At 40.8% G+C, this 13,135-nt stretch overlaps 1 protein-coding gene across 12 annotated transcripts in view; it reads left to right on the plus strand.

The window, feature by feature from the left end:
- Positions 1-13,135, plus strand: part of Mtd (TLD domain-containing protein mustard) — a 138,634-nt gene that overhangs the window by 72,389 nt on the left and 53,110 nt on the right. For 9 of the 12 annotated variants that reach the window (XM_076782136.1, XM_076782133.1, XM_076782134.1 and 6 more), the window contains 2 exons: positions 6,778-6,846; positions 7,983-8,089. In XM_076782136.1, the coding sequence (XP_076638251.1) occupies positions 6,778-6,846; positions 7,983-8,089 (176 nt within the window). The remainder of the gene's footprint in view (positions 1-6,777; positions 6,847-7,982; positions 8,090-13,135) is intronic. The other 3 variants (XM_076782139.1, XM_076782135.1, XM_076782127.1) reach the window with 1 other exon arrangement.

Raw genomic sequence — 13,135 nt, forward strand, 5'->3', positions numbered from 1 at the left:
TTTATTTCTATTTTAATCTTTCTTACCCATTTTGACAACGATAGATTCAACTTTATTTAATTTCCATCCCAAAATATTATTCACTATTATTTGAATATTATAATTTTACATTTTATTCGAAAATCTCTGTCAAAATAGTTTATTCGTACGTTTCGAATATTACATCTTTATGGTCCTCTTCGGTGATAAGATAGCAATGGTAATCGAGGTCAACAAATTTGCCGTAAAATATTTTCTCGCCCACGATAATGTATAATTGGCTGTGCTTTTTTCACGAGCAAAAATTTACTATATTTTTTATTCGAATTATTTATCTGACATACTTCCCCCGATTTCTGGAAGTTGGAATCGAAGTGACTCTAATCTTGGGAGTTATCTTTACGAAACGTGGCTTCGAGTCGCGAAATTTGCAACGATCTTTGCCTAGTCCGATGATTTACTAATCATCGAGCAACGATTCTCAGCCAGAGCGAGAAAGATACAGTTCGCGGGGTCCGATGACTAATTGGAAGAGAATCGCGTTGATTTACGCGGCGCACGCGATCTATAAATCATTTTGCGCGCGAAATTGCCTCGCTGAGAACAATGCATCAATAGGTTGGACATTTCTTTTTTTGTAAAAACCAAGTTAAAGTTTCGGCAAGTATTTTCCATTGGTTATTTATTTATATCATTCGATTGTTATTCGTACAAGTGCTTTAGACACTACATTGTCGGAAAAGATTTTTCTTGTTTTTTTCCCAGGATTAATAAAGACTAATATTGTTTCCGTTTCTCGAACAGAATGAGGTAATATAAAATTAACTGTGAGAAAATAGAGGTTTGTTAAGGAAAACTCCCACACGCGAAATAAGTAGCATATATAATAATTTAAATAAAAGATAGTGGAAGTTACGAGGAAATTTCGTTTTCACGTAATATTTGTAAATCAGAAATCCGTGGCAGCCATCTTGGTTCATTTTTACGAAGACTGTCCGCGGAACGAATTTCGATTTGTTATTCTCGGCGCGTTTCACGTTCGAAAGCGAGACTTCCGCTTCGAAAAGTGTCCTCAAACGGGTACGCTGACCTTCTGTCGATCGCCGATCGATTCAGCATGCCCGATGGATCTAGGAAGGGGCCTTGAACGCCCCCGATGAAAACTTCCACGCTCTCGGTCGTCGCGAGGACGGACTAATTAACGTCAGGTAGTAATTCTGAGTCTGTTTCATCGCGTCTAATATCTGTTCCCCTTCTTTAACATTCTTAATGAAAATAATTTCGAGGTTAGGTTGGGTTTCTACCAGACAGATAGCATATTTTAAAAATTTCTGATCGATCTAGCCACCTCTGCTTTGTTATTCTATGGTTAGCAATCGTGCAATTAATATTTTGTTCGTTTGGGGGGTAGGTTAATGGCTCGATGACTAATCGATGATCGATCGAGAAGGCCGTGATTGGGTCGAGAGGAAACGAAAGGACACTCGCCGGAAATGAGCCGCCTAATACGACGATCGATCGTCGATCGGTCGCAGGAATCGTTCGCCGTGGATGGTGTCACGGATCAATATGACCTGGCGCGTCGATTGTATAACGGGGCGCATTGGAATTCCTGTCGGCGATTTTGAGCAGCGACGTGCATACTGGAACGTCCCAATCGGGATCGTCCTTCGGCGTTAGTGACACAGTGATAGTTGGGAAAATTTGGAACGAAACACGTGCGGTCGGGGACGCCTCGATATTTCCAGGGTGCAAGGAACGTGACCCGAGTTCAATTCCCCCCAAACGTTCGCCTCTTCCTTTTTTTCAGACGCCAGTATACTTTAAGAACGTTTCCTTATTCCCAAAATGAAATTCGCGGGGTTCTTTCGAAGCCAGACAAAAGGGAGATACTCCCTCCGCAAATTTTTAAAAACCAGCGACACCCATTTCTATTTTCCTCTGGAAGAAAAATCGCGTGATTTCAACGTCGTTTAAAATGTTGCGTATTCCGAGAACTGTCGTCGACATCAAGGATTTTCACATGCGATTCGCGACGTAAATTACAATTACGCCGCCGCTATATTTCCCAGCACGTGGGAAATATTATCGGGCGGTCACGAGGGAATAATATGCTTTATTACGGACGGGATCTTCGCGACTGAACCCGAGGTAATAACGCGCGACTGGAATAATAAAAGCCCGTCGATTGATCGAATATTTGCACAATGTGCAACGTCGTGGTATCGAGAGATGGCGTTCGGTCGAGATATACAGTGGGTCGCAAAAGTATTTAAAAACGTATCTTCCGCATGTTTGACAATTTTGCACACACGTTGCATGCCCACTTTTTGCTACAATTTATATTTTAACGTGGTACGAATAGCCTTTGGCTGTTCTTTTTATTGATAGTTTTGTTATTCATTTTACGCGACTCTACTTGGAGCAAACATATTTTCTTGATAACGATGCAACGTTTTCAACGGCGAAGCCTAGTTTTTTCTCCGTACGAATAAAAGCTGACGCCGGTTGATTCACGAGACGACATTGTCCGCGAAAGCTTGGTCGATGAAACGACCAGTCGGAGCTTATATCGCTGGGAAACTTGGTGCACAATTCCCGGTATACTCGGGACGCGAGCATTTGATTAAAATTTAGGTTGACGCCTTGCTTCCGACACGGGAGCATGTATTTCCTTTTCTTTTAATTTTATGGAAAAAGATAGGTGATCGTGAGAAAGAAATACAGAATTTTGACTTGGTTAGAAGTTTAACGATACATCATCGATGTATTGCACAGAGTTTCAAGCAGACAGTTGTCATCGCTAATCAGATACACGACTTATCCGATTAGAATATCTTCGTAGACGTTATGAAATAAGTTTGACATGCTGCCAGTCGAGAATTGCATACAACGCATATAAATTTGTTGAAATATATCTCGGTGAAATTCGTTCCACGATGTCTGAAACTTATTTTCATTATTTTTTCTTTCCAAGCGTTAAAAAGTAGTATGATAATACGATTAATAAAAGAGTTTCACATTTATTTTTGTCATAACTAACTGGCCTGTTACGACAAGTGTATCTACAAGACTGCAGAATATATGATTAAAATGGATGAGTATCATTCCTGACATTCCTCTCGCAAGAATAACAAATGTGTTTTTTCAATGGACAGTCGGCGTTTCCTATTTCCTTTCCGAACGACACCGAGCCGTCCGTCATTCGACACCGACGACTGGGTTTCCGAGCTTCGAGTTTCCAAGCTCCCGTTCCGAGAACGGTTTCGAAGTCGTTCCATTGTTCGTGGACGTTTTTGCGAAACGTCTGGCGGGAAGACCGTCGGACGCAGGTGTCGCAGGAAATTTCGAAACAGTCTGTGCTTACGTGCACACCGAGAACCACCTTTCTCCCTTCCGATGGAAGTCCCCGCTCGATTCTCTTTTTCTGCCTCGTACGTCGGCTGGAAACCCGTTTACAGCGCGTCCCGGCGCGACGACCAAATTGCACGCAATTGCATCGACGATCCAACGACGGGCACCGGGCGTTTATCGCGTTTAAACGTCCCGCGAAAACGCGACGCGCTTCTGTCATGGCGGACAGAGGCGCTCGTAACGAAAGGGTTAAACGCATCTGGGGACAAATGCCGATTATACGAAAGTTCGTATAATTTTATGGACGTAGAAGACAAGGGAGATACGGAATGGCAAATTTGCCCTCGAATATCCCGCTTTATTGGCCGATTATCATATTTTTGTGCGTGGCATCTGTGCAGTTTGGAGCTCCGCCAGGACGTTATCTATCGTAGATCGATAAAGTGGCTTCCGAGCGTGGATAATGTACGGCGTTGTGATAATGCAACCTTGTTCGGCGGTTTGTGATTTGGACGCGAAATAATATTCTTTCGAATATCCGATCTGGAAATCTATGCTCGTGGTTCTTAGTACATAGTTTTATATTTGTCAATCAAAATTGGGTAATTATTGTATCACGATATTTTTCATGCTCATGAGATTAAAAAAAATCAAGAAAGTATCAGTGCGACGTTAGCTGGGCGAGTAGGACGTCTGGCTAGTAATCTGGAGGTTGCGAGTTCGAAACCCCAGCGTGTCTCGTATTATATTTTCTTCGATTCCTATAATATTATATACCTTCCTTTATTACAACATATTTTCTACGATAATAGCTCCTCTCTAAGGACAAGTGAAAATTAGGCAAAAAAAGCTTCTGTAACCCGTAGTAACTTGAACAGCTAATAAAAACCCCGAAGATGAGGAATAAAACGTTCGACAGACTCATGACTCCGCAGAAGGAAGGAAAGAAAAAAGGAAGAATAAGAGTCTCACGGAGAAGGCAAAAGGCAGGTTGTGTTATTATCGTTACGGATGAATATAACCGCGTACGCACGGAATCGTTTCGGAACCTGTTCAAGGAGGACGGACGGTCTGTCTCGGACGCTTTTGTAATTTCAATAAACGACCGATTTTCGGTGGCGTCGTATCCCACGATCGCGATAAAGCGATTCGACGGGGGCTCGTGAATGTGAAATCGTCCGAAGTATTAACCAGCGCCGCCTGTTGTTCCCCTTTATAGCACGCCTGAATTGCCCACGCAACAGTTGAAATTGCTTCGTAACGTTAACGTGGCTGTTGAACATGGACGGCGACGCTCTCGCGTGTTTACAGTTGCCTTTAAACGAAACCCGGGCTCGCCAGTTACGAGGAAATAATTATCGGACGCGATCGTTAAAATCCCCAGACTTCTGGATAAAATTACTATATGGGTCACGACGTGGGGAGTTTCGTTTATAAAATTAAAAAGGGTGGGATTCCAGAATCTGATCATACCTATGGGTTGTAAACCCACAAAGTAGAATCATTATCTAACTTCAGTGCATATGAATCATCGGTATCGGGTCACAGAGACGCCCACGTCCACGGTAAGAGAATCTGAATTACTATTTTCTCCTTGCAGAACCATTTTCTATTCCGGTATTGTGCTGGCGTTCGCTCGTTTACGTCAAAAGCACTTGTTCCTATTTATTACATAACTGAAACGTCTCTTGCTTTCAAGAAAAGTAAACGAAAGTAGTCCGCTCGAAGGTTGCTTCAGTTTTCGATGTTTTTTCATTTTCCTTTGGAAACCCTCTGCAATTTCGAGAACCTGTTTTTCAGTGGCGATCGACGCACGTTTTATGTTTTCGTTAGCGAACCGACCGATTGGCCCGATGCTCGAATTTATTATTTATATCTCCTACGGCCGCGTACTCGCGACAGTGGGCTTTATTAACTCTACTTCTATCCATATATTTATAGACACGTGAAATATTGCCGCCGCGTACCTACGCGTTTCCCGTTTACGTGGAAATCTATACGCACTCGAGGCAAGATCCAAACAGTAACTCGTTACCGGTCAGTTGCAACACTAACTGTACATTCGCGTAAATCTTGATACTGGCGACACAGGATGGATCCATCCGACCGTTTTTAACCACGAGCAACGGTTCTTTCGCGGTTGCATACGCTTGCCCCGCGACTATGGTTGCAAGTATTCGAATACATTATACGCATTCGAGTATCACTGTTGCAATATTATTATTCGAACGTTATTACGATAGCTTTGAACTTTGTGGTAGGATTATTTCATTTTCGAGAGTTATCGATATATTTATTATACGTATAATTTTTTGATCAAGCACTCTGGTAACATTTTAATTATACCCGTCGAATATTCGAACGCAGAACTATTCTACGAGGATTCCAACTGTTTTTAAACCATATTTCTGTTACGTCTGTTTATTTGTTGTCTGTTACACATCGTGTGTCCCGTGTCGAGCGAGCATTTCGATCGTTCGGAGGGCAAGCTGCCAAACGTGACACTGTCCCGCTTCCAAAAATACCGAGATCCATTAGTGGTACAGACATTTTGGCGATTATTCGTCGTTAATTTTTCCATTGTTTCCACACGGTGAATACTCGTTGAAAGTTCTCTTGACTGAACGTTAACGTTGCAGTAATTTACCAATTACTAACCTAAAAATTGTTCGATCTGAGGTTTCAAAATATATCCATCGAAAAATCTTTTATTGCCTTAAAAATAGAAATGGACAGATCTGAATCGAGAGGAATTCACATCCGTGTCTGGGAAATTCGTCCAAAAATAGAAGATGGCTGGATTCGTCAGGGTAGACCGGTAATCGAATTAAAGTTCATAGCAATTAGCGCCGGGTGATGGCAGCACCGTTTCGAATCGACCGAATCCAACTCCAGTTTACGTCCATCCGCGTTCCGATATTCTTTCGTCCAGTTCTTGTATCCCCCCGACCCTGATTTCTCGCGAAATTATGCAAATTGCATCGTTCGTGTCGTTTCTCTTTCTTCGGGGAACATACGCCGTCCCGTTTAAAGCTTTTTTTATTCTCTTAATAAATTCCATATCGGTTAAACTCTTAACCAATATGGAACCCGGACGGCCGATTAATCCAACAATATCATTTATACGTTTCAAACGAGATAAAAATACACGGAACAGGATGTGCGAGAGGTAATTGTTTATTCGACTTTTATTTAAAACTGCAATCACGTTGACCGCTTATTCTTAGTTATTCTTACGTATTATTTTGTTTCGATGTACTGTTAATGAACAACGAAAGGTTATGTTTGCCTTGCTTGACATTAATCATGTACTCTGTGCGAACCGTTTGTTTTTTCCCGATTGCATTATCGTTATAATTTTCTTGATTTTTATTTTAAGCATTTTTTGCACGTAGATGCATGTATTCTCACTGCCGTTGTTTTGGATTGTTTGTTGCATCCCAGGTCCAGGCGAATGTCCCAGGATGTCACGCATTCGAGATCAACGGAAAACCTCACCGCATCTTACTTCAGGTATGTGAATTAGAAACTGAATTTTAGTGGCGGACGAACAGTAAACATAAAAATACAAAACAAATTTAGGTCATTCCTTTTACTTTAATAATAGGAAATAAAAATGATGGCACACGTACGACAGAAAGGATTAATAAAATTGGTAATATCGTGAATGGCAGGAAACTGCCATAAACCAGAGAGCACTTATCGAATTTCACTCGTTACCTGTTGCAGCGCCAGCTAATTTAGTTTGCGCCTCCTGTTCCCTCATTCATGAAATTTGTTTTTTTTTCTTCCAACATGGTAATTTCATTCACGGAAGTCCCATTGTTGCTTGCTATCTTCGTCGGCCATTCTACTGTACATTCGTCTTGTAGAGTTCATTAATACCACGCATGGTTCGTTGCATTGTAAAATTACATTCTGTTACGCCTCACTGGCCTCGCTTTTTGCAGAGAAAACTATGCGCGAATAATTCCACGTTTTACCTGTTCGTCTCAATTACCTCAATTTACATATTTTTTTTTTATAATCTTCAGACAACCACACATTTTTTCCTACATACAGTACTTGCTGAAATCTATAGAATTATCTATGAACATCGTTTAGTATAAAAAAAAACATTATCACAGTTGGGAATAAAAGTTATGGGTAAATAATTAGTAATTAGTAATGGTCCAAGGTTTGATTCATCTATTTGAAATATTTGAATGGGAGATTCTAGAGATCGAAATAAAACGAAAATCAAGAATACCAATTTGTTGATGGAGGCTTCGTTAAAACATTATTAACGTTCAAAGTTCCGCCAGTATTGAATTTTTTTCTCGAAAATGCACAAGATTTCGGGGGTATGTGTAATGATCAAAAATGATTGTAATTGACACCCGCAACCGAAAATAATTTTTCCAGAACGATTTGAAATTTTTGAATTTAATTGTTAATAACTTTTTAAGAAAGCCTCCATCGCCAAATTGGTATTCTTGATTTTTGTCTTATTTTGGCCTCTAGAATCCCCCATTAAAATTTATCCCAAGACCCAACGCCCTTGTATAAATTTTCCTCTCGATAAATGATCTTAAAATAGAGGCTATAAATGTAAGGAGAAAGCGTTGAGCGATCGACATTAATCGTTAATCGATCGTTTCCTTTCGCAGGAGCAAGAGCCGCAGCGTGGATCACGGATTCACAACGCCTTTCGATTTGGATTCTTTGCGGAACAAGGTCGAAGGACGCTTCGAGTCCGTCGATAAGCTCTCCAAGGGTGAGTGATCTCTTTAAATACACCGATACGTACCGGGTAGACCAAGAAATACGCGGAAGCGCAGCGTCGATAGCTTGAGGAATTAACGATTCGTGGTCTGCGTGGATCACGATCCAGACTGGACGAAGGTCCCCTGGTAGGCGCTAAGAGTCGGACGCAACCTTACTCATGCGAATTACATTGACTTACTTTCTTAAAGTGGCACAAACGCCAGGTTTGATCGATCGCTTCTCGCGCGTTCCTTTAATCGACATTCTTCGGGCGAGATTTATCCGCGAATTTCTCGCTAGTTTTCCAACGACAGCCCGTATCAGTGTTTCTCAATCTTAATTTACCCGTAGGACACTCGATCGAGTCATTGTGCCTCGTCTTTGTACGCAACGTGTACGCAAAAATAACGAGAATGTTTTTTAAGCCAGAGTACAAAAGCGCGATAAAGTATACATAGCAACAGGAAGGATCGCGTGGCTCGTTAAACGGGATTTAATAAATAATTAACCCGCTATAAACGAGCTCGCTTTAATAAAGTAACAGGCTACACGTAAGCACGTTCGTTGAACGCGAGTAATCAAAAATCGATAAACTATCTATAATGCTTGACGATTCTGGCTCCCGTTCGAATTATTATAAATATTTATTGTTGCCAGCGCGATCGATCGAATCGCGAAATAATGCACGAATCGGGCGGAGCAAATTAATTAACGCTGTTAACGAAAACCAAGTTGAAATTATATCGCGTTTGGGTCTCGTAAGATAAACATCGGTCCATGGTTGGCCTGTTCGTCTTTTTTCGTACAGTGGAGGTGAAATTCGACACCAGCAGACGATTGTACACAGCGATAGATCCTCGAGCCTTCGAGAGAGTGAGGTTAGCGAGCGAGATGAAAAAAAAAACGTCGTCTTTCACGCTTCGTTAGCTCCGAGGGGATCCCTTCAGTTGCTAGGGTTAGGTCTGGAGTTTATTTTAAGAATTCTTACTGTACTATGTTTTGAATCTGCAACGTTGACCCGACGTGAGCAAAGCGTATCTTGTCTCGAATGCAGCTGGAATAACGGCAAACGGAAATCTGAAACGAAGCTCCCGCGATTAAGTTCTCATTATTGTTTCGTTTAAGGGGATACGATATCGACGTTAATATCCCGCCGGAGAAACGTTATCGTTTCAGGAGTGTAGATTGGCCGGAAAATTTAAATCCTGGCCGTCCTGGTGGCCTCAGCCTAGCACTTTATTAAACACAGAATCCGTGTCAGCCGCGCGACTAACCCAGATACCGTGCATCGAACATTCATAACACACGAGTGTATACGCGCGCCAGTGTGCCTTTAATGGTCGGTGAGGATTTGCCAAATGACAGTCGACCGAATTCCCGGTTGTTCGTGGAAATTTATCTAATTACCAGCTGCAGGGGAGATCGACGGTAATCGCGGAATTTGTCAGGCCGTTTTAACTCTGGCTACATCTCTGTCAGGAGCCGTATCTCTGGAACGGTTCAAGGATTAAATTCGGGAACGCTACTTTTCATTGTTTAAAAAAGCTCGATGTTATTTCAAATGCTCTCGTAGGTTGCGACGTCTTTCTTATCGTCCACTAGATTGCATTCCTGCCAAACTATTTGCAACGTTTTCCGACAGATGTCACTAAATGACTAGAGAAACGCTCAAGTTGAAATAAACCGTGTTTATGGGAAGAAATAATTATTTTATATTTAAAATTTTGTAATATATTAATTTATTTGGTTTTCGTAAAATTGTTTTTACCGTTTAGTGGTGAATTTTTTACTATAAGCTTTATAAACATTAAATCTGAGGGAGCATGATTGGAAACTTGATAGGATAAAAGCATTCCCGAATTATTTCAGTGAATTCTCTGCCACTAGGGAACAAGTGCGATCGTCTTTTATTTATTTATTTGCTCAGCAAACGAGTTATCCCGCTTCTCATGCACTCTTCCATATTCGTACAGTAAATAAAGTTGACTTTCAATCTCCAATCTTACTCAATTACTCACGCAAGATTAATTTGACGTGCAAGGTATGCAGAGGACATTCGTAATGTCAACTTGAAAATTACGTGAGCATACAGTGATAAATGCAAGTAACTTGGATCAGTGTTTCTCAAACATTTTTGATTCAGTGGGGGGCCATTAGTTTACCCTCTCGACTATGTGGAATGCAAACGTTCTATTCAACTGTCGTAGAAAAGGATAGCAAGTTCTTTGTTTTCGTTTCACATCCGCGGATCACTGTTCGTTTAATCGGGACTCGTTAGCTCAATTTCCTGTCGTTTGATCCAACGTTGACTATCGAACGAGTTAATAAATACCGAGCCTGATATATTTCGATCGCACTGCGTTGGAAGCAGTATCGATTCGTAAAACTCTTACCGAGAAGATAAGACACGAGTACAGGTATCACGAGATAAACCACGTACAAAGAAATTAAATAATCGCGCCAACGATGACGTGATCGCAACATGGCAGTGATCGTCGGTCGAACGTGTGACTAGCGCGAGTAGTCGTTGCGCGTCGTCAGTCAGAGAACAGCGTCTCTGCGAGTGTTTTTTTTATTTTTTCTATTTCTTTTTTACATCAACGAAAGACCACACCCGGACCGATCGACACCCATGGGTTCGCCCATTTTTATTCGGTGCCAGATCTCGCGTTCGAAGCGCAAACAACGAGAAATTATTATTGTGAAAACGCGTGTCTCGCGCGTAAACTAGTCGATAACGAATACAGTGTTCGCGTCACCTTGAAAACGCTGCACCTGACGCGCAATGTGCTCGTCCGGGTGACCTGTTTTGTTGTCCGATCCGTCGAACGATGTGTCCACCGGACAATTCTATTCAATAAGTGTTGGACATTGAAAACGGTGAGGCGTGAAACGAGAGCCGGTATTAAAATTGATCACGTGCAGGGGTAGCGAACGGTTCTTGAGAGAGATTTTTTCGTATCGTGGACGACTGTGAACAAGACACACGATCCTTAGAAGTTCGTGAGATACTCGATCTTACTCTTGGGTTATTCAAATCAGTCCCTCTGAAATATATAATTATTTAATGGTTACTGAAAAGAATATTCAGTAACCATTTAGTCTATATAGAATTTTCGTACCGACCCTGAAACATTTAATCCTTTTACCGTCGAAATTTGTGCCTTCTTCGAACAACAAAATAAAGATGTTTAGCGTTATCAAGTTGACTTTGATACTGACGATAGAGGACGATTTACTTTAGATGCGTGTCAAGTTCCGAGTCAATCATTTTATTGATTCCCGAGAATTACGTCAACTATCTGAAAAACTATCGTTTCGAGAGAACATAATACAATAGAGATCATTTTCTTTTTTTTTAAATGAAAGGACAAGGTCGCTTATATTTTTTTTTAAATGGCCCTTCATGCTTCGACTTTTGGATGGCTTTGAATTCAGGACTCTGGTTAGAGTAAAAATTCCCAAGATTATTATAACTTAACCTCGTTATACATATAACATAAAGATTGATTTTTAGGACACACTTTTCAGACTGTGGTTACTGTGACTTAACCTCAATCTAAGCCGGTACTTCTATTCGAGCACTTATTTTCTAGGTTACTTTCGCTTAACATCTACCTAACCTAAAATACCGATTAAAGTAAACACACGTTACTAGAACTTACTCTGAATCTAACCTAAAGTTTTTGTTCAAATACGTATTTTCTAAATGCCTATAGCTTAATCCCGATCTACTTTCGAATTTCTTGAAGATCGAAATAATGCAATCAGTGAAAGGAAAGATCGATTCGTGGTCAAAATATTTAAAAGTATGGCGTCAACTTTGAATTTCACGCGATAATTCGTTTTGAAGGCGCATGTTACTGAAGTTTACTTATTTTATCATACGTCACGTAACGGCGCCACGATGTTAGTATCGATAATGGAGATATGACGCATGGCATAGACGACAGGTCGTAATAATGCATCGTTTCCTTTTTGTGTGCAACATACTGTCGCGTATAAAGACGTAGGATGTTTTCGTAGGTTTGTTCGCGACGCAGTTCTACTAGCAGATGAAACGTGATACGGGGCAAGGAGTCGACTCAGCTCCTGTGCACGATAGCGAACGATATTAATGCTACTGCTGAATTTTAAAAAGGGATTAAGCGGACTCTGGTACATTAAGCCGAATAAAATATTCATCGACGCAAAAGAACGTAGACTCGGATTGCAATGCAAATTAAAATTTATAGAAACGACAAAGCAGATAATAATTGATAAATGAAACAATTTAAAAATTTTAAAACCACTTTCAATTCCGAATTAGTTGAATTTTATAATAGCTTTTGATTGTTTCGTAAGTAGTGCAGAATAAATTTGCAAGGAGGAATTATTTGCATCGAGACATCCTTCGCATAGATAGTCGACCGTGCCATTTTAGCCATTTTTCTAGTTATTTGCTTACGTAGTCGAAACTCGCGTAGCATCCTAAGAGCGATTCAATGCCGACTTCAAGGTTGACCCACGCGATACATGAGAACCGTTTGTAACAGAAAGCCATTGCTGTTTCGTTTTTCATCGCGAGTGCCCTTGGGTTGTCTAAATTTTCGATTTCGACCATTTCATTTAGTTCTGTCAACTCTCAAGCTTGCAAACAGATCTGTCGAGGCATTTCTAGATTCGAAATCGATTCGTGCAAACAGGTTTGTGCGATCCAATTGCGGAATCGCTGTTTAAAAAAAAATAAAACAACCAAATTGACGATCGTCTAATTCGCTTGAGATCGATCTACGCTCGAGGCGAACTTATTAAATCAATAAAGCGGTCAGGATGTATGTCGCAAGGGAAAAGGAAACATGACAAATTGTAACCTTCAGAAATCAAACGTCACACGTTTTCGTAATCTGGTTTGTCTTTGCAAAAAAGCATGATGTTTTGAGATTATTTCTGCAAGAGAGTATCGTCAATCGATCGGCAAAGCTTTCCCGATGAAAACGTGTCCAAACACGACCACATTCGGACTATTTTTAATTATGTCATAACTGATCGATTTTCAAAAATGATTCAAATAACG

The sequence above is a fragment of the Colletes latitarsis genome, chromosome 14 (assembly GCF_051014445.1).
Source record: "Colletes latitarsis isolate SP2378_abdomen chromosome 14, iyColLati1, whole genome shotgun sequence".
In the NCBI taxonomy this organism is placed as follows: Eukaryota; Metazoa; Arthropoda; class Insecta; order Hymenoptera; family Colletidae; genus Colletes; species Colletes latitarsis.